The sequence below is a fragment of the Rhinatrema bivittatum genome, chromosome 7 (assembly GCF_901001135.1).
Source record: "Rhinatrema bivittatum chromosome 7, aRhiBiv1.1, whole genome shotgun sequence".
Taxonomy (NCBI): domain Eukaryota; kingdom Metazoa; phylum Chordata; class Amphibia; order Gymnophiona; family Rhinatrematidae; genus Rhinatrema; species Rhinatrema bivittatum.
The window spans coordinates 165505176-165532905 of NC_042621.1; the positions used below are offsets into that span (position 1 = coordinate 165505176).

General features: G+C 47.5%; 1 protein-coding gene across 7 annotated transcripts in view; it reads right to left on the minus strand.

The window, feature by feature from the left end:
• Positions 1–27730, minus strand: part of BMS1 (BMS1 ribosome biogenesis factor) — a 158391-nt gene that overhangs the window by 103567 nt on the left and 27094 nt on the right. For all 7 annotated transcript variants that reach the window (XM_029609482.1, XM_029609483.1, XM_029609480.1 and 4 more), the window contains 5 exons: positions 20584–20772; positions 18059–18201; positions 17631–17752; positions 9998–10194; positions 2128–2267 (listed from right to left, as the gene is read on the minus strand). In XM_029609482.1, the coding sequence (XP_029465342.1) occupies positions 2128–2267; positions 9998–10194; positions 17631–17752; positions 18059–18201; positions 20584–20772 (791 nt within the window). The remainder of the gene's footprint in view (positions 1–2127; positions 2268–9997; positions 10195–17630; positions 17753–18058; positions 18202–20583; positions 20773–27730) is intronic.

Genomic DNA, 27730 nt, shown 5'->3' on the forward strand with positions numbered 1-27730 from the left:
GCCTCCTGCACCCACTGCCTTTCAGCTGCTCAAGCAGCTAAGGCCCTGCCGGCAAAACCAGCTATCGAACCAAGGCACACATTTGAGGGACCAAGGAAATCACCTCAGGAATTCTCAACTGGGGGAGGGACCATTTGGTATCACCGGAGGAGAGCAGGGCAAATTTTATCCTTAACTCTCCTTTATTTTAAAATGAAGCAAACCCCAATGGGGAGATGCACGTCCACCATCTATTGGAGAAGGAGAATACTGGCAGGCTGATATAATTGCAAGGGTGTATATACTGTGACGTTGGTTTACTCTGTCTCCATCTGCTAGTAGGAATGCAAAACCCACTTGTTCTGGATTAATCTGACTGGACGCTAAGAAAAAAATTTGGACAAGATTCTGTAGAACAGATACACTAAACAATTACATTGCTGAGAAAAAGTTTGTGAACCTGCTAGGATAGTCTACATTTTAGCACAATTTATGCTCAAAACATAAGATCCTAATCTACACCCTGATAAGAGAGAACCCCTTTGAATAGCTGAGACAAAAGGAATATTTTGAATATTTATTCAACAAAAGATATCCTTGTGTGAAAAAGCGTGTGAACCTTTCAATAAGTAATTGGTAGCAGAAACATCAACTAAATGTTTCCAGTAACTGTTGATAGTCTCTCACCATGCCCTTGAAGAATTTGGCCCATTCTTTCATACAAAACTGTTTCATCTCTGTGACATTTTAGGGCCTCCTTGCATGAACAGCTCACTTCATATCTTGCCATATTTATATATGGTTTAGGTCAGGACTTTGACTTGGCCAATTCAAAATATAAAATATCTTATTCTTGAACCATTCTACAGTAGATTTACTTGAATGTTTTGGATCACCGTCTTGCTGCATGCGGCTCAGCTTCAGCTCACAGACAGATGGCCTGACATTATCCCCTAAAAGTTTCTGATATAAAAGCAGAATTCATTTTCCATGAATGACAGCAAATCATCCAGGCCCTGATGTAGCAAAACAGCCCCAGACCATGATATTTCCACTGCCATGCTGGACAGCTGACATGAGGGTCTTACTTTGGAAGACATTTGTTCTTGTGACCAAAAAGTTTATCTCTGCGCAGAACGTTATTCCAGAAGACTTGCAGGTCATGCAGATGCTCTATGGCTACCTTAAGGAAGGCAGCAATGTTCTTTTTAGGGAGCACTGATTTCTTCCTAGCTATCCTCCAATGAACATCATTCTCATTCAGGTTTTTCCAGAATATCTGACACATGAACCCTCACATCAGCTTCAGCAAGAGAAGCCTGCAGATCTTTAGATGTTAGTCTATAATTCTATGTGTCTTCATGGATGATTTTCCAGTTTGCTCTTGGGATGATCTTGGCAGGATGACCACTCCTGGGTAGAGTCACTCTAGTCTCCAGCTCTTTCCATTTGTAGGCTACCTATCTGACAGTGCATGGATGAAGCACCAAACATTTAGAAATGGTCTTGCAACCCTGTTCGGACTGATGAGCATCAACTATGTTTCATAGGCCCTCTGAAATTTCTTTTCATTGTGGTATAATAAGTCCCTACTAACTTTTGTGATGAAGACCAAACTCAAAATGTTTTGGGCCTTTATGTAGGACAGAATGCCCAAACTTAGTCATGCAAATTTACTCTGCAAGATGGTTTAATTGGTACCCAATTACTTAAGCACCTGATTTTAATTAGCCAAATAACTGCTAAGAAAACTAGGTGTTCACTTAATCATGTTGTTCTTACTTTGCACATTAGTGTCTCAAGAAACAAGGAATTGTTTAATCTTATGCATAAAAAGGGTATAAAATAAGGTTGCTTTCAATTAAGGATAGCACAGTAATTCTAATTATTAAACCTGAGGTTCAGAAACATTTTCTCAGCACTGTATTAACCAAATAAACTTGAGGATCACTACCTTTTACTGCTAGGAGCGAACACCTCAAAATTATCTCCCCATTTGAATCTTCCAGATAATTCCAAGAGACTCCAAATGGTCATTATCTGAGAAAAGATGCTGACCCAGGATGGCAGGTCTTTTGCTGTACTCTTACCCATTCAAATCAGAAGCAGAAAATGCAAAGAGCAAAAAAAAAACCTGTTGAAGCGTACTCTTGGTTTTCCACATCCTGTAATGCCAGCGGCTTGGAGTCCAGGAAAAGTGACACTTTGCTTGAAGACATTTTGGAATCAATGGTGGTATGGGTGGAAATAAGGCTCTGTACCAGCTCATATGATGGCTTTGTTGCCCTCTGAAAATAGAACCCATAAAATAAAATGTTAGTTATTTCTAAATACTTTTTATACTCTTGCAGGTGGTTAAATTCAAAATACACAAAAACAGGAGGGAGTACAAAGTGGAATCGGTAAAAATTCTACAGATATCACATTCAAAAAAGCGAAAATCTCAGGCACATGATAAACTAAATTATTAGATTCAGAAGACAATTACTATCTAAAAACTGTTTGTGGGCTCAGTCTCAGTCCACATGATTAAAAAAAAAAAAACATAACATCCATCACCAATTACTGCCTTCTCTGCCAGTCTTAGAAGAAAGGCCAAGTACTGAACAGGTACAGCTATAATCAAGGGGGTCCTTCAAGAGCAAGGCTGAGACACATTGGCAGTGTTGTCAGCATAACTTTGGAAAACTGGTTCATACCTGTAGTACCACAGATCGGACCAGACTTCTGGGTTTTGCATCCCTGCCAGCAGATGGAGACAGATATAGTTTCACTGATGCTGCTACATAATCACTTGTGCCACCTGCAGTTCCTCAGTATTGACCTGTACCCAAGCACAAAAGATTGTAAAAACACAAGCAAATTCAACAAATTTACAAAAACTTTTCCAACAAAGTCTGTATTCCAAACCATGAAAATCTGCATTCCCTACCAATAGAACTCAGCAGAGCGGACAACTTTCCACCTCCACAGATCGGGCGGGTTCTGGACTTATCTGTGATACTACAGGAACAAAAATTAGCAGGTAAGAACCAATTTTCCTTTCCCTGTATGTACTAGATCAGTCCAGACTCCTGGGATGTACCAAAGCTCCCTACTTAGGGTGGGACCTGGAGAGTCTCACTCGCAAAACACTCTCACCAAACGACCGGGACTCTGGATCCCCTGCATCTAAACGATAGTGCCTTGCGAAAGCGTGCAGCGATTTCCAAGTTGCTGCCTGCAAATCTCCTGCAGTGAAACCATCTGAGCCTCTGCCCATGAGACCGCCTGAAATTGTGTAGAATGAGCTCTTAAAACACTCTGGAACCGAACATCCCTTTGTTGGGTACATGGATCCAATGACCTCCTTGAGACACCTCACAATAGCAGATTTGGAAGCCTGAGAACCTTTCTTGGAAGCACTCCACAAGACAATGAGATGATCTGACCTCCTGAAATCATTCGTTACCTTGAGATATCCAAAGCCTTCAGGTCCCTCGCATGAGTTGCGGAAGAGTCTATCTTTGGAAAAGCCAGAAGTTCCACTGACTGATTCACAAGAAACGCCGATACTACCTTCGGTAAAAACAAGGATACTGTCTGCAAGGACACACCCCAAGTCCAAAATCTGCAGAAATGGATCACAGCAAGACAAAGTCTGCAACTCAGAGATTCTCCTAGCTGAACAAATGACCACCACAAAAGCAACCTTAAGGGTCAAATCTTTAAGTGTTTTCCTCCGAAGAGGTTCAAAAGGTGTCTCCTACAAACCTCCAAGAACGAGATTAAGATTCCTTAATGGACAAACTCTCTTAACCGGCAGGCGCAATGGACAGTCCATGGCTAAGTTAACCAGCTCTGCAAATCATGGCCGACATGGCCACTATGGGGCCACAAACACCACTTCACCTGGATGTCTCTCTATCCAATGCAACACCTTGCCTACTAGAGGCCAGGGAGGAAAAATATAAAGCAGAACTTCCTGAGGCCAAGACAGTACCAGAATGTCTATTCCCTCTGTCCCGTGCTCTCTTTTCCGACTGAAAAACCAAGCCGCCTTTGCACTGAGATGAGTCGCCATTAGATCCACATGGGGGCAGCCCCACCTCTCACAGATCAGCTGCATCGCTGTCTCGGACAGCTCCCACTCCCCCGGATCTAATAACCTGCAACTTAGAAAATCCGCTTGGACATTCTCTACTCCTGCGATGTGCGACGCTGCTATCTGCTCCAGGTTTTGCTCTGTCCAAGAGCAGCTCCTGAGCAACTGCTCAACTCTTGGTTCCTCCCTGCCGATTGATATCGGCTACTGTCGCACTGTCCAACAGGACCCTTACCGACCAACCTCACACCAACAGCAGGTTGGTCCTCTCTAAATGCTAAACGCACCACCCTGGTCTCTAAATGGTTGTTAGACCAGGAAGCTTCCATTACAGACCAGCTGCCCTCAGTAGACTGCTGCTGACAAATCACTCCCCAACCGGACATGTAGGCATCGGCAGTAAGAATTACCCAATCCGGCACCTCCAGGTCGATACCATGAACCAGATTGGAAGTCAGCAGCCAACAAGACAGGCTGTCCCATGCAAATCCCTCAAGCGGTAAGGGAAGATGGAATTCCTCCAAGAGCAAGTTCCACCGAAACAACAGTGCCCTCTGCAAGGATCTCATATGCGCAAAGACCCACAGCACTAACTCCAGGGTTGAAGCCATTGAACCCAGAATCTGCAAATAATCCCAGACTCTGGGCATCGGCAACCAAATAAGTGGCAAATTTGTCCCTGCAGCTTGAGAACACGTCTTGTGGGACAAGCAGTCGCAGAACACCCAAAGCACATAATGCATTACCTGAAGCTCCAAGAAGTTTATCTGATACAGAGCTTCTTGAGCAGTCAATGACCCTGCGTGTGGAGGCTGTCCACATGGGCTCCCCAGCCCTGGGGAAAGGCATCGGTGGTAAGCACTATTTGAGGCGAGGGAACCTGGAAGTAAACACCCCGCTCTAGACTGAAGAAACTCTCCCACAAGGATAGAGAGGTCCTCAGAGGTTGCGTGACAGAGACACAGGCCTTGAAGTCCTGGGTTGCCTGTTGCCATTGAGAGCACAACGTCCACTATGCTCTGAGCATGCAGAGATGGGCTAGCGGGGTAACATGAACAGAGGCTGCCATGTGGCCAAGCAAGTGAAGCAGTAGGCGGGCACTCACGTACCGACTGTTGTGCGAGGATAGGGCAAGAGTCCAATCGCAGGGCAAGAATGCTTTCGCCTGGGCATGCCCAGTCTGGCTCCTATGAAGTCCAGCTGGAGAGACGAGCAGAGGGGGGACTTCAGGTAGTTGATAACAAATCCCAGCGACTGCAGTGCCCACATGGTCAGGGCCAAAAGTGTCCAGCGCTCCTGCTCGGGGGTTGCTTTTGACCAGCCAGTCGTCTAGGTAAGGGAAGACGTGCACTGCCTGCCCTCTGAGGTGCGCTGCCACCACTACCAGGCATTTGGTGAAGACGCAAGGGGCTGAGGCCAAACCAAATGGCAGCACTCTGTACTGGTTGTGAGCCTTCCCCACCACAAAGTGCAGGTATTTCCTGTCTCTGGGAAAGATGGCAATGTGGGCATAGCCATCCTTGAGGTCAAAGGAGCAGAGCCAGTCCCCCTTTTTGAGCAGGGGGATCAGAGTACCCAGAGAAACCATTTTTGAACTTTTGCCTTCTGAGGAATTTTCTCAATGCCCTGAGATCAAGAATGAGATGCAAGCACCCAGTTCTCTTGCATATCACGAAATACCTCGAATAGAACCCTCGGACCTGGAGGTGATGGGTTCTACTGCTCCCACCTGTAGGAGGACGGAGAGCTCTGCGAGAATTATGTCCTGTTGGGCAAATGACTCCCACGATGGACATACAGAAGAGTCCTCCAGGATTTCTCTAAAGTTCAGTCGATACCCCTGACAAACAATAGTGAGGATCCATCGGTCCAAGGTAATGACTGACCAACAATGGGCAAAGCAGAGAAGTCTGTCCTCCACTGGGGGGGGGGGGGGGAGGAAATCGGTTGGCAGGGGTACAACAGCTGATTTATGATCCCTCGCCTCCAGTCAAAATCCCATCGCCGGAGCCTGCTGGTGGGCCAGCTGGGGCCTAGGAGTCCTCTATTGGCAGGAGCGGCCCCTGCCCTTGGAAGCAGTGTGGGGCGTGCGAGACCGAGAGGCAGGAGGATAATATTTCTGCTGCCTATAGAGAGACCTCCTAGAGCTGGGTCGGGTAGGTTTCCGTGTGGAGGATGGCGGGTCCGAAGCACTGAGATAGCTGTCGAAAGATTTCATGGTGATCCTTCAATTGAGCTACCGCATCCCTGATCTTGTCCCCAAAAAGATTCTCTCCTGTACAGGGAGGACAGCTAATTTCTCTTGGACCTCGGATCTTAGGTCGGAAGCACGGAGTCAGGCCATCCTACGGGCAACTATACCCACAGCAGCCACCCTGTCAGCGGTCTCAAAGACATCGTAGGTGGATCTCACCTCATGCTTTCCCGCTTCAAAACCTCGTTGTGTAATAACGGACAAAGACTCCTGCGGGAGACTAACTGCAATCTCTTGGATGTGCTTCCATAGGTTCCAATTGTACTGAGTCATGTACAGTTGGTAGGACGCTATCCGGGCGATGAGCATGGAGCCCTGAAAAACCTTCTGCCCAAGGTATCGAGCTCTCTATGTGCTCGCCCTGGCGGGACCAAGGCATGGGTGCAGGAGCATCTGACCCATTTGAGAGCGGACTCCACTACCTCAGACTGGTGGGGGAGGTGGCGTCTCTCGAAGCCCAAGGCCAGTTGTACCAAATAGGTGGCATCTGCCTTCCTATTTATCGGGGCAAAGGATATCGGGTGTTCCCATATCTGAAGGAGGAGATCTTTAAAAATGTCGTGCATGGGACAACCACTATCTCCTATGGGGCATGGACAAATTAGAGGACCTCTAACATCTTATGCCACACATCCTTCTCTGTGGAGATCCGCGAAGGAGAGATCCTCTGGGGGAGACTGATGCCTTTCCTCAGGGGTGAAGGGTTCGAGAGAGGATCATCAGAAATCTTGGAGGAAGTCTCTGACGAGTCATCTCCCCACGGATCACAAGGCACCTCTTTCCCACTGAGGTCTCCGTGGGGCCTACACGGGTAAGGTCTGTGCAAATCCCCGGACCTGGCCATCGAGGGCCTCGAGGGAACCGAAGGCACAGAGGGGGCCTACTGCTCCAGTAGAACCGGGGGCACTGAGGGTCTGGGAGGCCAGATGGTCCGGGCCAGGGCTTGGGAAGCGAAGGCCTCGGGACCACTGCACCGGACGGCGCCGACAGTCGGTGCACATCTTCCTCCTTGGAGGGCTCAATGATGGGAATCGCACCCGAGGGGGGCATTAGTGGCCGCTGGGGAACCAAGAGGCCCTCGGGTGTGCTCCAAGCAGGACATCCAGATACTTGAGCAGGGGCAAAGAATGGATGGTGCGGGCTCCGGCACCAGTATGGGGGCCGGTGGCAGGGGTGATTCAATGCTCTGTAGGGCTCGCAGTACTGCACACTGCAGCCTGCAGTCCAACTCCTTCTGGAAGTCCTGTGAGGACAGGACTGATGGAGGGGGACAAGGCGTCCCCGGCACTTCCTCGGAGCTCCGAGAAGGCATGATCCTCAACACCAGTATCAGTGGGGGAACGCCTGGGACTCCCAGGTCTGTTGGAGAGTGGGGCTTCCTCACCATGGGGTCGATGCCACACCGGGACCGGTGCCATGCACAGATGGCGACCGGTGTCTGTGTTTCCGAGATCTCCCATGATGCTCGGTCCGGTCTTTCCATGGCGCCGAGAAAGCTGAAGATCCAGATGTCCTTGAAAGTGGAGAAACCATGGAAGAGCGGTCACCCTCCCGAGTCCTTAGACGATGCCACCAGGGATGTAGAGAGAGAAAGCGTATCTAGCGGTTCCCCTCAACTCCAGGTCGTCAATGATTCCAACCCAGGCATGGATAAAGCGGAGCCAAAAAGGTTTCTCTATTTTATCAAGCTGCGCGTGACGGCCCTTGGAGAGGGGAACATCTGATCAGACAACCGACACCCTCAGACGTCGTGTGATGCCTCCAGGCAGAGGATACAGATCTCATGTGGGTCCGTGATGGACATGGTCCGTGGGCACTGGGGGCACCAGCGAAAACCGGATGATACCATGAAGAAAAATAGCCGGCATGCAGTCAATGGCCGGCAGCCACCGAGGAGAGGTGCACCGGGAATCGACCGCAAAGGAGGTATAAAATTTAAACTTACTGCACTGAGAAGGACACCATTCTCAGAAGGGGGACCCGGTGTTCTGACGGAGAACAAGCAAGAAACAAGAAAAATACTCTTAGCCTGAGCTCCAAAACCATGAGGCGACTGCACAATGGAAAAGACCTTGCATGGGGGACCTAGTAAATGGGGGACCTTGCATGGACGCATGGATAGTGGCATGCTGGGCATGCTCAGTGTGCCAGTCAAAGCTTCTAGAAACTTTGACAAAAGTTTTCCGTACCAGGCTCCATCTGATGATGTCACCCATCTGTGAGGACTACCATCCTGCTTGTCCTTCGCAGTCACTGAGCCGGATGTCCACTCACTGCCTGATGTGAAGGCAGAACACAGCCTGACATGGCTCAGGCTGTGTTCTGCACCATCACCTTCACAGCAGGAAAATGCCCACTGAATGCGATGGAGCCTGCCGACAAGGCAAACACCCCGGGAGAGAAAGAAAACCATCCCCCAACTGCCAGAACCACATAGGCAAAGAGCCATCCCAGAACTTACAGAAGACCTCTCTTCAATTCCACTTTGTTTTGTTTTTTTTAAACAAAAACTTTAACAATACCTCATACACTCTCCTAAAATGGAACACGGAGCTGTCCAACCAAAAAAGATCAGCCGAATTAAAAAGGGACAGACTGTCAAAAACCAACAGCTGTCCGCCTACAGCCGCCTCAGCCAGTATGAAATTTTCTTTTTCCTCCTATTCATACCTGAGTAATAGAGGTCACTTTGATGAGATTTGGTCTGGATGTAAACCAATAAGGTCACAACGTGAAGGTACTCAACAAGACCTGGAGAGAGATTTATTCTATTCAACTACCTCTGGCAGGGTAGTGTGAGGCCACCTGTGCTGAACCAGTTCTGTGGATAGAGAATAATTTCTCTACTAGCAAATCTGCCATATTTCACTCAATTCAATTTAGAAAAATAATTTCAGGAATAGCATTCCAGCTAAGCAGCTGGAAAGATTCAAAGCATACTGTTGCCCAATAAGAATGGTCTTGAATGCATATTCACTGCAGAACATTCTAGGTGGATTTTAAATTTGACACTTTGAGGTGGTGGGAAGGAGAGATGCATTCCCACCTTGCTAGTATACCTGCTGGATGCACCAAAGCAGCCTAAGCACTAACACAAGCATTCAGATCAGCAATGCGTGCTCACGTTTTGAGTTATTCAGTACCCTCTACACGTGTACAGCTTTTCCAGTCTACACACAAGTGCTTTCACCCCTTCAAGTCTGGATCCCCTAATGAAAAGGGCAAGAAACAGGGTCTCTGTTGGGAAGGTCAATGTATCCTGTTTGGCCAGTGGCCTGGCGGTATGTTTTATGAAGCTGTCTGTACTACACACCACAAGCATACTGTAGCAGCCTGAGAGGTTATGATGGCTAGAAAGCTGTCTAGGTATGAAGGGGATTTGATTTCAGAATATAGGAAATATGCAAGGATCAGAACTAGGCTGCTATCTAAAATGATGGCTTGAAAATTCCTTTGCAAAATAAAGATCCTCATAGTTTCATCTATATTCATTCCTCAAAAGCCTTCAGTGTGGCTCAGAACACAGGCTTGTTAAAACTAAAATTGGGAAAAAAAAAAAAAAAAACCAGAACTTAAAAAACTTAGCATTAAATGAAGTGATTTACTTCCTGGTATTCCATGAGACACACTGAAAAAAATGGAGCTGAAAACTTGTGCCACATACAAGAGGTCGTGCTTACCGCTTGTGCCTGCTGAGCCTGGTTTGCACTCAGGTCAATGTAGACGGCATCCTTATCGTACACCACGCCTCCTACACCCGACAGCGGTGCATAAATCAGCTTCTCCTTTTCTGTCAGGGAGCGCTTTTTCTGCTGCTCTGGAAGTGGGCAGGGATCCAGGAGGAAGCTGATGTCGCTAACCGTGAAATCCCCCACACCTAGGCAGTACAAAAAAAAATGGTCTCAGGAAACCAAACTAAAACATGCAGGAAAACATCACAATCAAAGACACCAAGAAGAAAGTCTATCACACCTGGCACAACTGGAGCCCTTCACTGACATTTGTATTTGCAATTATCACTAAAGAGATGACCACAACAGAAACAGTCCAAAGACAGCCAAAGAGAAATTCTTCAATAGCCCAAAAATGTCTCACTGTTCATATTTGTTCTTTATAATTTATTAAAGAATAAATGCATAGATATAAAGACAAGAACAGTGAGATAAACATCAAGTAAAAATAGTGGTGCTGGAAATTAGAGAGTGTAAATGGAACTCAAGGGGGGGAAAATGAATAAATGTACATATCCCAAGACACAACTCCACAGGAAAAAAGGTTTAAGAAACAATATTTTCTTTGCTCCCATTAAAAACCTAGAGATACTGGAAGATAAACAGGAGATTATGTGCTTTTTTTTTATGCTATAAACCCTATATTTTTTAAATAATTTTCTTTTATTAAAGGTTTTCAAGTATAAAACAAAACAATCATCTGATCCCACAGAGACTGATCCCCCAATTCCCTTCCCCAAAGTCTATTGTTCAAGTAGCTCGAACTATGATCCTTTCCCCCCCCCCCCCAAATTATCTATTCAAAAGACCAACCAGCAGAGGAACATAAATGCACATACAAAACAACAACAATGAACTAACAAGATACAGGACAGCAAGCTCTTTAAACATATATAATGAACAGTGTCTGTTGAAAAGCACCTTGAATGGAACCACGCAAACAACCAAGCGCAGCCACCTGTACTCTCAGAGAACTACACGATAAGCCCTTGGATAGATCAGCTTGAAGAAAATACAGAATATCCGACACTGACGCCCGGGTAGGAACAACCTAACGATCCAAACACCAAGATTCAAAAATCTTCCACACTCGAACATACACAAGGTTGGTGGATGTTTTACACGATCTCAGGAGGGTAGTCACTTCGACAGGAGAATAACCTTTGCGACTTAGCTGTTGCCTTTCAAAAGCCATGCCGCTAGACAAAAGCGATTGACTTCTTCCAAACGGGCCCTTGATGCAGAAGGTCTAGAAGACCTGGAAACTGCAGAGGTCCCGCCACAGGTAGATTGAGGAGGTCAACAAACCATGGACGTCTCAGCCATTCTGGAGCTACGAGGATTACGTCCGCTGGATGGATCTCTATCTGCCTGATCACTTTGCCGATCAATGGCCAAGGTGGGAAGACGTGTAGCAGAACGTCGGTCAGCCAGGGCAGAACCAGGACATCTACCCCTTCTGCTGTCTCTCTGCGGCAACCGAAGAAGCGCAGGGCTTTGGCATTCTGAAACGTTGCCATGAGATCCATGCTGGGCATGCCCCACATGTCACATATGAGTTGAAAGGCCTCGTCTGCCAACTGCCACTCTCTGGGATCGAGGCGGTGCCGACTGAGAAAGTCTGCCTGCACATTGCCCACACCAGCTATGTGAGACGCTGCTATGCTGACTAAATGCTGTTTCGCCCAGCTGATCAACTGCCGAGCTTCCATCGCCACTGGCTGACTCCTGGTTCCTCCTTGGCAATTGATATACACCACCATGGTCGCATTGTCTGACAGAATTCTGACCGACCTCCCTTGGAGGAGAGGACGGAACGCTTGCAACACTAACCACACTGCTCTGGTTTCCAGATGATTGATCGACCACCGAGATTCTTCCTAGGACCATAACCCCTGTATCAATTTCCCCCGACATACCACCCCCCAACCGAAGAGGCTGGCATCCGTGGTGACCACTGTCTACTCAGGCACTTCCAGGGGGACTCCTCGGGATAAACTGTCCGAGACCAGCCACCAATCGAGACTGGACCACTCAGCATCCTGTAAGAGGAAGAGGTAGGTGAAAAAGCTCGGAGTCCGGGTTCCACTGGGAAAGCAACGCGGACTATAAAGGCCACATATGAGCAAAGGCACGGTACCAGCTCTAGGGTTGAAGTCATCGAGCAGAGGACCTGAAAATAATCCTGGACTCTAGGAGGATGCTTGACCAATAAGTCTCGCACTTGGCCTTGCAGTTTGCAAATCCGTTCTGTGGTAAGAAAGACTCCCCGTTGAGTGTCAAATAGAGCACCCAGAATTTCCAAGGATTGGGTGGGCACCAGCCGACTCTTGGCTAAGTTGATCATACAGCCCAGCACCTCAGGAGCTGGAGCACTTTGCGAATAGCCACCTGGGCAAGCAATTCCGATTTTGCCCGAATCAGCCAGTCGTCCAAGTAGGGATGCACCAGGAGCCCCTCCCTCCGGAGATGGGCTGCCACCACAACCATTAACCTTGGTGAACGTCCTGGGCGTGGTGGCATGACTGAAGGGCAGAGCTCGAAACTAAAAATGATGACCCAGCACTGAGAACCACAGAAATTTCTGGTGGTCTGTTCGGATGCCAATGTGAAGATATGCTTCCGTGAGATCCAAGGACGCCAGAAACTCTCCTTTTCGCACCGAGGCAATGACTGACCGGAGCGACTCCATGCGAAAATGTGGCACTCTGAGGCATCGGTTTACCCACTTCAGATCCAGAATGGGCTGAAAAGACCCCTCCTTTTTGGGCACTATGAAGTAAATGGAATAACGCCCTTTTCTTCTTTCCTCCAAAGGAACTTGGACGATGGCCCTGAGCTGCAGAAGGTGCTGTAAAGTGTCCTGTACCGCTCTCCGCTTGTTTTCATAACCACAGGGAGAGACTAGAAACGGTCTCAAAGGCAACATGCAAAATCTAAAGCGTAGCCTTGTCTTGTCACGGTGAGGACCCATTGGTCCGAAGTCAATTTGGCCCATTCCTCGTAAAAACAGGGACAACCTGCCCCCTACCACTAGCACTGAGGAATGGACTGGCGCCCCTTCACTGCGAAGACTTGGCCCCAGGAGTGGACTGGGAAGTACTGGCTCTGCCGAAGAGTCGGCTACGAAAGGACTGGGACCAGGTTTGTTGCCTACTTGACGCCTGCCGAAAGGAAGAACTGGGAGCTCTAGATGGACGAAATCTCCAATTCCTTCTGAATCGAGCCCGAGAAGAAAAGGAGCCCCTCGACTTGGTCCTGTCCTCCAGCAACTGATGTACCTTATTCTCCCCCAGGGATTGGATCATATCTTCCAGGTCCTTTCCAAAAAGTAATTTGCCCTTGAACGGCAAAGATCCCAGCTGAGCCTTGTAGGAAACATCCGCCGACCAGTTTCTTAACCACAGGAGTCTATGGGCTGAGACTGCCGATACCATGGACCTTGCCGACGTCCGCAACAGATTGTAAAGTGCATCAGTGCTGTAAGCAATCGAAGCTTCCAGGCGGCCTGCTTGTAAAGCTTCCTCATCAGAGAAACCAGCGTTGACCTGTAACTGCTGCACCCAGCGAAGGCCCGCTCGCAAGGAAAAATTGCTGCACATAGCTACCCGCACTCCCAGTGCCGAGACTTCAAATATCCTCTTAAGCTGCAACTTCAACTTCCTGACTTGCAGGTCTTTGAGTGCTGTAGCTCCCGTAACAGGGATCGTGGTCTTCTTGGTAACTGCGGACCCTGCTGCGTCAACCTTGGGCACTCGCAGCAGGTCCAAAGCTTCCTCCGACAGAGGATATAGCTTATCCATAAGCCTCGCTCACCTTTAATCCCATTCTCAGAACAGTAAGTCTGTCGCAGAGAAATGAAAAGGAAAAGAGGTAGCAGGACCTCTCAGACCCAACAACACTGGATCCATAGCCCCCAGCTTGGATTCCTCTGGCGGTCCTTCAATGCCCAGCTCTCGAACAAGAGCGGGAATAAGTGGCCCCAACTCCTCCTTCCTAAAGAGACGGACCACCTTAGGGTCATCGCCTTCCACAATATGTGAGCCCCGAGTGGTGACCTGCTGCTGTAGATCAGAGTCCGCATCCACCCCCCTGCGGGGGCTTGACCTGAAGGTTCGGGTCCCCTGGGTCAGAATCCTGCCCAGAAGTATCTGTATCGGTCTGGGGTGCCCCTGTTCGTAATGGGCGCTTAGGTTTTGATGACCCGGATCCCCCCCCTTAGGCTTGGGCCACTTCCTTGTATGGGACTTGGGACCCAGAAAGGAGAATTTGATTCCAGCCTGCTGCTTCCCTGACTTCCTAGCTTTAAAAGCCTTATGGAGTAACAAAATAAACTACAATGAAAAAGAGGAAGAGGAGGAGGAGGAGTCAGAAGCCCGCTCGGGGCTATCCTCCGTTGCAGGCAAATTATGCTGCAAAGGTTCGCTTCCCCGGGAAACCTTTGCTGAGGAGAGAGAAAAGGCGGCATAACCCCCTCCCCCATCGCTGCACGAGTCGCAGACCTGAAAGATTCTAAAATGGTCTCTGTTCCTGCGCTGAGCGGGAACAGATCAGCCTCATCCGGCCGCGAAGCAACTATCCCCGCAGGAGCTCGGGCAGCTTTGTTTTTTGCAATTTTCGCGGCCCCCCAGAGGATCCCTCCCCCCGCCCCCCCCCCCCGGGAAGACACGCCAAACAGAGAGTAGCAACAAATTTAAAACAAACGAAAAAATCAAATAGAGAAAACCCAAAATAAAACATTTTTTTTTCCCCCCAATCAAAGTAAAAATTTTAAAGGACAAAATCACCCTAACTCTAGCTAAATCCTAGGAAATCCAAAGCAATCAGCACAGACTAAGTTTTGCACCTCCACCATCTGCTGGAGACAGAGAAATACTGCCGGACTATAGGTGGCACCTCAGTATATAAGGCAGAGTTTGTTTTTAAAACTTCTCTGTCTCCATCTGCTGGAAGAGAGGCAAAACCCAGGAGTCTGGACTGATCCGGGTATGTACAGGGAACTTTGCTTATCTGCCTGCAAGTAAATTTCCCTGCAAGGCACATAGTGTATGAACACCCTAAAGTTACCGCCAGCATAGGGAGGGCCCTGGCCTGGTCTGACTGTATTAAAGGAAATGAAATTATAGGTAAGTAGTAGTTTAACTTCTTCTTCATCCAATCAGGCTAGTAGAATTTACCAAAAGCTACTCCCTCATAGGGCAGGATGCTGCCCCAGCCCCTCGCAAACACCGCTAAGATGAAGGAAACAATCTCTCAATCTTTGACATCCAAAGACAATTGCATCACCATTTTACAAATCTCCAAGGAGAAAAATTGTAAATCCACCAAAGAAACAGTCTGAGCCCTTGTGGAATGAGCTCATACCTGTTTAGACAAGGTGTGCCAGAATTCACATAAACTGCTGTGATTACCTCCTTAATCCAGTGCACCAAAATAGCCCAAGAGGCCGCATCACCTTTCCGCATTACACCATACAGAACAAAGATGAGCAGTGTGCCTGAAAACACTAGTAACCTTTAGATATCTTAAAAGATGTCTCCTCATGTCCAAGGGGGTGAAGGAATACGCAGTCTTCAGAATCTGTCTGTCTGCTAAAAGAAGGCATTGAGACTAATTCAAATAAAAATCTGAAAAGATCTTTGGAAAGAAGGAGGGAACTATACGAATCAGAACTCTTTCCTCTGTAATCAAAAAAGGCTCCCTACCAGAAAGCGTTTGCAACTCAGAAACCCTCCAAGCTGAACAAATAGTGACTAGAAAGATGTTACTAAGGAAATAGCCTTAAGAAGAGCAAATTGTGGTCCTGCCAAGAATGATAAAAGTAAGTTCAGGTCCCAAGGGGAAACTGGAGTGAAAATCTAATATGCTTAACGCCCCTCAACCAAATGATGGGCATCTGGATAAGTAGATAGAGGTCTACTGCGAATACAACTTCTATAGCAAGAGAGCAAGCCACTACCTGAACTCTCAAGAGCCAACTCCTTAGAAGATCTTCCTGAAAACATTCCAAAATTAATGGAACAGGTGTGGTTTCAGGGGCACACTGATGCCCCAAAGCACCAAGCTTTAAAAAATAAAAACTCTCCAGACCCGCACAAAAACTAAAGTGGAAAATTTTCTAGCTTTCAGTAGTGTAGCCACCACAGCCAGAGAGTAACCCTTCTTTACTAAAGGCCAAACCGCAAGACAAAATCGAGCCAGTTCCTCGTGAAAGTCTTAGAGGGCTTTCGCACAGCAGATGCCAGATTTCCGCATACCACAACTAGTGGGGCCAGTCCGGAGTAACCAGTACTACTAGCCCTGAATGCTAGATGATCTTTTGAAGAAGTCTGTCTATCATGGGCCAAGGAGGATAGAGTAAATGGGTTAAGGCAGAATCTGAAAATTAGACACCAAAAAAGCCCCCTGGACTTGGTGCTTATGAGAAAGGGAGCAAATGCTTTCTCATCATAAGTAGAATTATTCTCTTCCTAATAATTCTTCCTTTACAATCTGACCTAGGACCTTACTAAACTGAGGAAGGGAGAATAAATCTTTCTCCTCAGAAGCTCCTCCATTCCTTTCCTTTTCAGGCCTACCAAACCATAGTCCACAGCACAGGATACTTGTCTACCATTTGCTGGAGACAGAGAATACTGGCAGGCTGGTGTCAGCACATAAGGAGTGACATCAGCGAGCCTGTTGATCTCTGTCTCCATCTGGAGGTTGGTGTGCATAATTCACTGGTCTGGCCTGGTCTGACTGGATGAAAAGGAAGCAACAAACTGAAGACTTTTCAGTTTTACTGCACTAACAACTTTCATCACCAATACATGACGTTCTTGAAACAATATAACTGGTGCTGGCTCGGTAACTCACCAGTGTTGCGTACTGCCATGAAGAGGACCTGGGTTTGATTCCCTGGGAAGAAGTGATGCAGTACTCACAGCCCCTGGAGAGCAGAAGTTGGCATGGGGCCCCAGACATTAGTCAGAGACATTCAGTGGGCAGAGTCCAGCTCATAATTACACATTGCATAGGAAGCTGACGCTTGCGGTCACTGGCCAAAGACTTTCACTTCAATGAATGGGCCAAGTTGCGAGGCAAAATAAAAATGGAGGAGGAGGAGGGAAACTCCGGATAGTTAGGAACAAAGGTGCCTGGTTTGGTGAAAGCCAGTTTCAATTGAGCTAGAAACCTAAAAGGTGCAGGAAGAAACCGCCAGGACAAAAAGATAAAAATAAAATAAAAATTCTTAATGTAGCCCTATCAGCACACTAACATCTTGTACCCACCCCATCCTAGAGCTCCTTATCAAGGGCTCTTTCCCGCACACAAGGATAATATTGAGATAACAATTTTTAATTTTTATGCCCTACCTGATACCAGTCATCTCACGGAGCTTTATAAAAAGTGAGAAGAATTATAAGGCTTCATTTGGAGGGGGGGGGGGGGGGGGGGGGGAAATCAGCAACTCATTTTTCCACGTGTGCCAATGAGTATCAGCTCCCGAATTATATTATCCACCCAGGCAATAACCATGTTCCTGTGGAAGTCAAAATTTGTTGACCAACGTTGAAACCCCCCAATTCGTTTCCTTTACCTGGAATATGAATCTGACTTTTGCTCTTCAGGTGTGCGCCTCGTAAATAACCATACAGAGACACCTTCCTGTCACACTTGGGATTTAATCGGGTGTCTTCTGGGTTTGTCAGATCTTCCATTCTGAAAAGGAGTACAAGTCACAGCACATGCATGTGATATGCATTTCCAAAACATCCTCCTTCAGCAGTACTATCTACAAATAAAATCAGAGTACTAAAAAAAAGCTGGCCAAATATTCTGTGAGCAGATAAGTTATCCAGCCACATTTAGCTGAACAACGTGTCCTGATATTCAATGGGATAAATGCCCTACGGAATATCCCTGATTAAAGTTTTCCAGCCACTATAGCTGGATAATTTAAACCTAACCAGCCAGATTTATGTCGCATTTCCATGTTAACATAACACAGATTCTGCCCCTGCTTACCTGTCAGCCAGGACATAGGGGTGAGACGTCTGCCAAACAAGTGGTCGGAACTTCATCACAGAAATAAAACGGCCCAGATTGTGAATTTCTTGTTTTTGATACTCTGCATAAACCATGCCAGACAGATAGAAGAGTTTGGCACCCTAAAGTTAAAAAAATTACTTTTAAAAGTGTGTTTAAATCTCTCTAAATATGTGATACAAAATCTTACAAAAAGGGAAAAAAATGTTCCGTAGTATGTTATAAATAATTCCAATGTGCCAGAATGTGTTTCTGAGATTCCTACCGACCCAGCTACCAGGAACCTTGTTTAACACCTAGCGCTATGTTATGGATCTATTCACATTATTCAGTCACATGTCTGGAATGCCAGCTCTTTACTGATACCAACAAAGAGAACCCACTGGGTGAATATAAATACCACACAGAAAAAAAATTCACCTCTAACAAAATTGAGAACATTTATGTCATAAAAGTATGTTTGTGACCTTCATATATTCCAAAACACTGGTTGCACTCATTGGTCAGAGTGAACGACATTCACAACAGTGTGTGTCCAATTATATAGTCATAGATCACCCATAGAAATTTTTTCAGATTTTTATATCTTGCAGATAAAACACTAATCTTAATAGAAGTGAGCCTCTTTCTTTATAATCTCTTCCAAGTCAGCCCAGCCCTATGACAGTGTTTCGGATTTCCTGTCAGTTTGTTAACAATCCTGTCAGGACACTGATGCTCCTATCAGTTAACGCTATGTGGGGATGCTGACAGGAGCGTTAACAATCTGACAGGAAATCTGAAACACTGTCAGTGTTTCGCCACCTTGGAAGAGATAATAAAGAAAGAGGCTCTCTTCTATTAAGATTAGTGGTTTACCTGCAAGATATAAAAATCTGAAAAAATTGCTATGGGTGACCCATGACTATATAATTGGATGCACACTGTTGTGAATATCGGTCACTCTGACCAATGAGTGCAACCAGTGTCTAGAATACATGAAGGTCACAAACATTTTTGTAACATAAATGTTCTCAGTTTTGTGGGAGGTGAATTTTTTCCTCTGAGCTCTTTACTGATGGACATCCAACTCTATCAAAATAGATTGGACCAAACCTCATCCATTGTCATTCTCAATGGCGGTCTTGCAGCCTTAGTCCAATGGCTTAACCATCATAGGCTCAAACCTAAACCCTCCATATTGAACTACTTTGGCTAAGCCGACAAGAGCAGCCCTTACTATCTCTACCCTCTCTGTCAGGAACTACATTACAACCTAAGGATCCAGTACAGAGTCTTGAGGTTCATTTTGACCCACAATCTTATAATGGAAACCCACATCTCAAAATCACTTCCACCAGATTCACCAACTTCTTGGATAACCATAACTTTGCTACCATAATACACATGCTAATCTCCAGCCACACTGATTATTTTAATTCTCTATTCAATGGTATTTCACATTATGAACTCCAACACCTCCAACTCCTTCAAAGTAAGGCTGCCAAAATTTTGGTAGGAGCCAATGTAACTGACCACATAAGACCAATCCTAAGTAAACTACACTGGCTCCAGGTTGAAAAATAAGATTCAATTCAAAATTCTTTGCTTTCATTTCAAATGCCTGAACAACTTTGCCCCAAACTCTTTCTTCCAGATTCTATTCTCACACATTCCAAGAAGAGAATGCCGATTCCCCCAAATAGCCCCCCATCTTCTCCTCCTTTGGTTTCTGCCAGATTAATTTGTACTAGATTTTGGGCATTTAGCTGTTGTGTCCCAAAATTATGGAACAAGATACTACTGCCCCTATGCTTTCAAACATGTTACCTTACCTTCAGGAAAACAGTCAGGGCTTTTCCTAGAACCCACTCTAAAGACTGTGACAAAGATAATTCCTTCTTATCTTTACTATCCAAGCCTGCTCACTCTACTTCCCTTACACTGGATGCCTTCCTCTGCACTTGGTGCCTCCCCGTTCTTACAATAAATCTATACTAGGTGCCTTCCGCTGCACAAGGCATCTCCAGTCTTACCCATCACTATCATGGGGGAGGGAGAAAAAGGAATGGGAACCTAAGAACATAAGAAAATGCCATACTGGGTCAGGCCAAGGGTCCATCAAGCCCAGCATCCTGTTTCCAACAGTGGCCAATCCAGGCCATAGGAACCTGGCAAGTACCAGGCCATAAGTACCTGGCAAGGAGCAGTGAGAAAGGCAAAGAGAGGAAGGTACGAGGGCTGAGGGTAGGGGAAGGATTGAAAGACCGGAGAATAGAGGTATGAATGGAAAGAAAGATGAAAAGGAGGGACTGGAAGAACAGAAGCATCAGATATTTTTGAGGAGAAAGACTGTAGACAGAGAAAGATTATGAGAAAGGAAAATGGGGAAAAGAAAGGAATAAAAGAATAAGTTAAGAAAACAGAAGTGGAAAAGGGAGACCCCAAATTCTTATGCCAAGAGACCTCACATTGCTCCTTTTATGGCAAAACAATGTGCAGATAAGGATTTTTGTTTACCATACCTGATAAACCTCAGTCCAAAACCTGTGTTTCAGTCTTTTTTTGACTTTGCGTAGCTGTTTGTTATTCCTAAAGGTGTCCAGATGAGTGAGGACACCCATGATCTTGGGGAAGCCGTGCACCTGACAGATGTTCAGAAATTCAAATGTTTCCATCTCAAATCCAAAGCTGGCATCTATGAGCATTAGAACCTGAGAAAGCAAAGAATTATGGTAAACTATGCTCAGAAAACATACTCCGCTACTCGCCTTGTGTGCATCTTTACAAGTAATCCACACCCCTTACTGTAGAGGTGACCAACTCCAATCCTCAAAAGTCATAAAAAGGCCAGGTTTTCAGGATGTCCACAATGAAAATGCATATGATAGATTTGCATACAATGGTGGCAGTGCATGCAGATCTCTCTCATACATATTCCTTGGGGATATGTATGAGAGAGATCTCATACATAACATACCAGGTTTTCAGGATGTATATCCTGAAAACCTGGCTTGTTTGTAGCTCTCGAAGATTAGCCAGCCCTGGCATAGTGCATAAAGGTGAAACTAGGTCTTTATATGCTAATTTCCTTTCCTTGAGTCCTGCAGACCAGTCCAAACGAGTGGGTTTCTCTCTCCTACCAAATGCAAAAGGCAAGCGCTTTGTCCTGCGGTCCTTCCCTATATTGCCTGGTATAGCAGGGAAGGCGTCCGTCGTCTATTGCCCAAAATGATGCATAAGCTCCTCTTGGATCTCAACAGAAAGTATTAAAAGGAAAATTAGTTTCTTACCTGATAATGTTTGTTCCTGTAGTACCACGGATCAGTCCAGACTACTGGGTTTTACCTCCCCTCCAGCAGATGGAGACAGATAAGTTTTCAAAACAAAACTCCACCTTAAATAGGATGGTGCCACCTATAGTCTGCCAGTATTCCTCAATGTCAAAGCAGAATGGCTCTCAAAAAACCACCATAACTATGTACAATAACCCTTCAACAAGAAAAAGAAATAACCGGTTCACTTAACCTTCCTAGGAACTGAACCTGTAAAACCACTTGAGCATGGTCAATCCAATTTCTGCAGATCTGAAAACAAATCAATCAATAACTGAGCGGACTCTCCCTTACTTCCATGCGTTCCCCGGGCAGGACTCTGGATTGATCCGTGGTACTACAGGAATGAAAATTATCAGGTAAGAAACTAATTTTCCTTTCCTTGTACATACCCGGATCAGTCCAGACTCCTGGGATGTACCAGAGCTTTCTTACCTGGGATGGGATCTGGAGAGGCCCGCTCTAAGCACTGCTTCTACAAAGCTTCCTTCACCCGGTGCCTGAACATCCAGTCTGTAGTGTCTGGCAAAGGTATGCAAAGACTTCCAAGTCGCCACCCTGAAGATCTCCTGCGGTGAGACCATTTGACACTCTGCCCAAGAAGCCGCCTGCGAACGGATAGAATGAGCCCGAAGACCAAACGGTACAGGCTTACCACGCAGCAAATATGCCGAGCCTATAGCCTCTTTCAACCAGCACGAAATTGTAGCTTTAGATGCCATATTTCCTCGTTTTGGACCATACACGAGGTTGGTGGATGTCTTGCATGACCGGAGAAGTGTTGTCACCATAGCATTCGAATACCCTTTGCTCCTCAGGCGGCGCCTCTCAAAAGCCATGCAGCTAGACAAAAGCAATCGACCTCTTCCAAACACACGGGCCCTTGATGGAGAAGGTCCGGGAGCAGTGGCAACCACAGGGGACCTGCCACTGCCAGACTGACCAGCTCCACAAACTAAAGCCGTCTCGGCCACTCTGGAGCTACAAGGATGACTTCTGCTGGATGTATCTCCACTCTCCTGAGTACTTTGCCTATCAGCGGCCAAGGAGGGAAGATGGACAGCAACACGTCGGTCGGCCAGGGCAGCACCAGGGCATCTACCCCTTCTGCTCCTGTTTCTCTGCGACGACAGAAGCAGCGCGGAGCCTTGGCATTCTGAAACTTTGCCATGAGATCCATGCAGGGTATGCTCCACGTGTCGCATATGAGCTGGAAAGCTTCGTCTGCGAGCTCCCATTCCCCGGGATTGAGGCGGTGCCGACTGAGAAAGTCCGCCAGAACATTGTCAACTCCTGCTATGTGAGATGCTGCAATACTTACTAAATGCTTCTCCATCCAGCTGATCAGCTGCCAGGCTTCTGTGGCCACTGGCTGGCTCTTGGTTCCCCCTTGGCGATTGATATAAGCCACCTTGGTCGCATTGTCGGAAAGAATTCTGACTGACTTCCCCTGGAGGAGAGGGCGGAACACTTGCAATGCTAACCACACTGCCCTGGTTTCCAGATGATTGATCGACCACTGAGATTCTTCCTGGGACCATTGTCCCTGCACAGACTCTCTCAGGCAAACCGCTCCCCAACCGGAGAGGCTGGCGTCCGAGGTCCCCACTGTCCATTCGGGTACCTCCAGGGGAACTCCTCGGGTTAAGTTGTCCGAGATAAGTCACCAATCAAGACTGGAGCGCGCCATATCTGTAAGAGGGAGAGGTAAATTAAACTGTTCGGAGACTGGATTCCAACACAAAAGCAACGCTGACTGTAAAGGACGCAATTGAGCAAAGGCCCAGGGCACCAGCTCCAGGGTGGAAGTCATGGAACCGAGAACCCGCAAATAATCCCGCACTCTGGGGAGACTGTTGACCAATAAGTCTCGCAATTGTCCTTGTAGCTTGACAATTCGGTCCGAAGTAAGGAACACTCTCCCCTGTTGAGTGTTGAATAGTTCCCAAAAACTCCAAAGACTGGGTGGGCACCTGTCGGCTCTTGACTAAGTTGATCACCCAACCCAGTGACTGCAGTTGTTGAAGCACTTTGCGAATTGCCAACTGGCCGAGTGACTCAGACTTTGCCCGAATTAGCCAGTCGTCCAGTTATGGATGCACCAGGAACCCCTCTCTGTGCAGATGAACCGCCACCACAACCATTACCTTGGTAAACGTTCTGGGCACGGTGGCAAGACCGAAGGGCAAAGCTCGAAACTGAAAATGGTGACCCATCACAGAGAACCTCAGAAACTTCTGATGGTCGGCCCGAATGCCTATGTGAAGATACACTTCCATTAGGTCCAGTGACGCCAGAAACTCTCCTTTTCTTACCGAGGAAATGAATGACCGTAACGTCTCCATGTGAAACATGGCACCCTGAGGCAGCGGTTTACACGCTTCAAATCCAGAATGGGTCAGAAGGACCCCTCTTTTTTGGGGACTACGAAGTAAATGGAATAACACCCTTTTCGCTGCTCCGCCTGTGGAACCGGGGTGATGGCGCCGAGTTGCAGAAGGCGTTGCAAGTTATCTTGTACTGCCTGTCGTTTCTCTTTGTAACTGCATGGGGAGACGAGAAACCGCTCTGGAAGGCGGTGTGCAAAATCTAAAGCATAGCCTTATCACAGTAAGGACCCACTGGCCCGCCATCTTGACCCATTCCTCGTAAAACAAGGACAATCTGCCCCCGACAGCTGGAACAGAGGAATGGGTCAGCGTCCCTTCATTGGGAAGACTTGGCCCCAGAAGCAGACTGAGTAGCCCTGGTTCTGCCAAACCGTCGGCCATGAAAGGGCTGAGACCAGGATGTTGGCAACCGGATGCTTGCCGAAAGGAAGAAGCTGGAGCTCTGGACTGACGAAATCTACGATTCCCTCTGAATTGAGACCGGGAAGAAAAAGAGCCCCTCGACTTGGGCCTATCCTCTGGCAGCCAGTGAACCTTGTTCTTCCCCAGGGATTGAATCATATCCTCGAGGTCCTTGCCAAAAAGCAATTTACCCTTGAAAGGCAACGACCCCAGCTGAACCTTGGAGGACATATCCGCCGACCAGTTTCTTAACCACAGGAGACGATGATGAGCTGAGTCTGCCGACACCATGGATCTGGCCAAAGTCCGCAGCAGATCATAAAGTGCATCCGCATTATAAGCGATCGAAGCTTCCAGACGCCCTGCTTGCTGTGCTTCTGCATCGGAAAGACCAGCATTAGCCTGTAACTGCTGAACCAGGGAAGGCCCGCTCGCAAGGCAAAATTGCTGCACATAGCTGCCCGAATTCCCAGTGTCGAGACTTCAAAGATTTTCTTGAGCTGCAGCTCCAACGTTCTATCCTGCAGGTCCTTCAGGGCTGTAGCACCCATAACCGGGATTGTGGTCTTTTTGGTGACTGCGGACACCGCTGTGTCCACCTTGGGCACTCGCAGTATGTCAATTGCTTCCTCCAGAAGAGGATATAGCTTATCCATAGCCTTACTAACTTTCAATCCCAGATCCAGGGTATCCCATTCTCTATATAGCAAGTCCATGGCAGAAAAATGAAAAAAAAGGAAGTAGCCGGGCCCCTCAGACCCAACAACACTGGGTCCATTGCCCCTAGCTTGGACTCCTCTGGTGGCCCATCTATGCCTAGCTCTCCGAGTATGGCAGGGATAAGCGGAGCCAACTCCTCCCTCCTAAACAGACGGACCACCTTAGGGTCATCTCCTTCCCCAATGTGAGAGCCACGTGCTGGATCCTGTGGATATTGATCAGGGTCTGTGTATCCACCCCCATCGGAGGTCCTGGTCCCCTGGGTCTGTATCGGTCTGATGAGCCCCTGTACGCAAAGGGTGCTTAGCTTTGGAGGACCCAGAGACTCCCTTAGACTTAGACTGCTTTCGAGAAAGAGACTTAAGACCACTAGAGGAAGTTTTACCCCCAGTCTGCAGCTTTCTTTCCCTCCTGGCTTTAAAAGCCTTATGGAGAAATAAATTAAACTCCGAGGAGAATGAGAAAGAGGAGGAAGAGTCAGAAGCCCCCTTGGGGCTATCCTCCGTTGCAGGTGAGAGAGGCTGTAAAGGTTAGCTCCCTCTAGGAAAACCTGGGTGGGGAGAGAAAGGAGGCGGGAGAATCCCCTCCCCCATACCTGCATGAGTCGCTGATCTAAAAGACTCCAAAATGGCCTCTATTCACACGCCCAGCGGGAACGGATCTGCCTCAGCTGATCTCAGTGCAGCTAACACTGAAGGAGCTTGGGCAGCCCTGCCTTTAACCATTTTCGCAGCCCCGGAGGATCCCTTCCCCCCCCCCCCCCCCCGGGAAGACACGCAGAGCACAGCCCCTCCCGAGATAGACGTGCGCAGGCCGAGCCACATGCGCGGCACGCAGACTAGCGCGGCATCGGGCCTGAGAAAGCAGAGTTGCTTACCTGTATCAGGTGTTCTCACAGGACAGCAGGATGTTAGTCCTCACATATGGGTGACATTATCAGGATGGAGCCCAATCACAGAACATTTTTGTCAAAGTTTCTAGAACTTTGACTGATATCTATTGGGCATGCCCAGCACAGCACCAACCCTGCAGCCAGCAGGGATCCCCCTTCAGTCTCGTCTTATAGTAAAAAATACATGTGAAAAATAAAATAAGAAAACGTAAACTCCCAACTCCGCAGGGTGGCGGGCGGGTTTCGTGAGGACTAACATTGTGCTGTCCTGTGAGAACACCTGTTACAGGAAAGCAACTCTGCTTTCTCACTGGACAAGAAGGATGGTAGTCCTCACATATGGGTGAGTACTGAGCTGAGGATGCCCGAGCAATGCACCAAATGTACCCAAAGACGTGCAACAGGCACAAGAACTGGGATGGAATTTGGGAGAGGGCAACCTGAACCCTACCGGGTTGGCGGAAGGATGTTGGTACCTCAGTTCGCAAATAAGATGTGTAGCACAGACTGGCTGAAGATGGAATCTTGTCTGCCAGCCTTGTCTAAACAATAATGGGCTGCAAAGGTGTGGAGAGAGCTCCAGGTAGCAGCCTTACAGATGTCAGCATGCGGCACCGAGCGAAGGTGCTCTACTGATGTTGCCATGGCCCTGACAGAGTGTGCTTTAACGCGGTCTTGAAGCAGAATGCCTGCCTGTTGATAACAAAAGGAAATACAGTCCGCTTACCCACAGGTGTGCCCAATTTGATGGGATCGAAGGAAACAAACAATTGAGTGCATTTCCTCTGGGCAGCTGTACGGTCTAGATAAAATGCTAGAGCATGTTTACAGTCAAGGGTATGCAGGGCCCGTTCTCCTGGGTTTGTGTGGGGCCTGGGAAAGAAGGTGGGTAGTATAATGGATTGATTGATATGAAACTCCGATACTACCTTAGGCAAAAACTTAGGGTGAGTGCGGAGTACTACCCTATCATGCAGAAGTTTAGTGTAAGGCGGGTAGGTGACTAAGGCCTGTAACACACTAACTGCGAGCAGAAATGATCACCAAAAGAAAAATCACCTTCCAGGTGAGATGGCGGAGATCACAGGTTGAGGTCCCAGGAAGGGGCCGGAGGACGCAGTGGAGGTTTAAGGTGGAGCAAGCCCTTCAAAAAGCGTGTTACGAGGGGTTGTACTGAAATAGGTACATCCCCGACACCTTTATGGAAGGCGGCTACTGCACTGACATGTACCCTGATAGAAGAATTTTGGAGACCTGACAGGTGCCAGAAATAGTTTAAAAACTTTGGTGTGGAACAAGTGAAGGAATCGATGGACATGGAAGTACAACATACCGCAAATCTGTTCCATTTGTAACAATAAGACTGCCTTGTGGAAGGCTTTCGTGAAGCTACTAGGACACGGGAAACCAGCTCTGAAAGGTTAAGAGGTTGAACGATTAACCTTTCAACATGCAGGCAGTCAGGTTAGAGGTTGGGGTGATGAAGGCAGCCGTTATTCTTAGTGATCAGAAGTGGGTCCTTCCCCAGAGGAATGTGCCGGTGTACTGATAGGTCGTGGAGAATTGGAAACCAGACCTAGCGTGGCCAATGAGGGGCTATGAGAATCATTAGTCCCTTGTCCCTTTGCAACTTTACGAGAGTCTTTGAAATGAGTGGAAGTGGAGGGTACACAAAGGAGACCGCTGGCCCATGAGAGGGAGAAAGCATCTCTTGGCTGAAGGTGTTGGCTGCGAGTGAGAGAGCAGAAGTTCCCTATTTGCGGTTGTGAATTGACGCAAGGAGGTCTATGTGAGGGCAACCCCAATGTTGGAATATTGAGTCCGCTATAGTGGGGTTGAGGGACCACTCGTGCGGTTGAAAAGTGTGACTCAGCTTGTCTGCCAACACATTGTCCACTCCCGGCAAGTAGGTGGCCCTGAGGTACATCGAGTG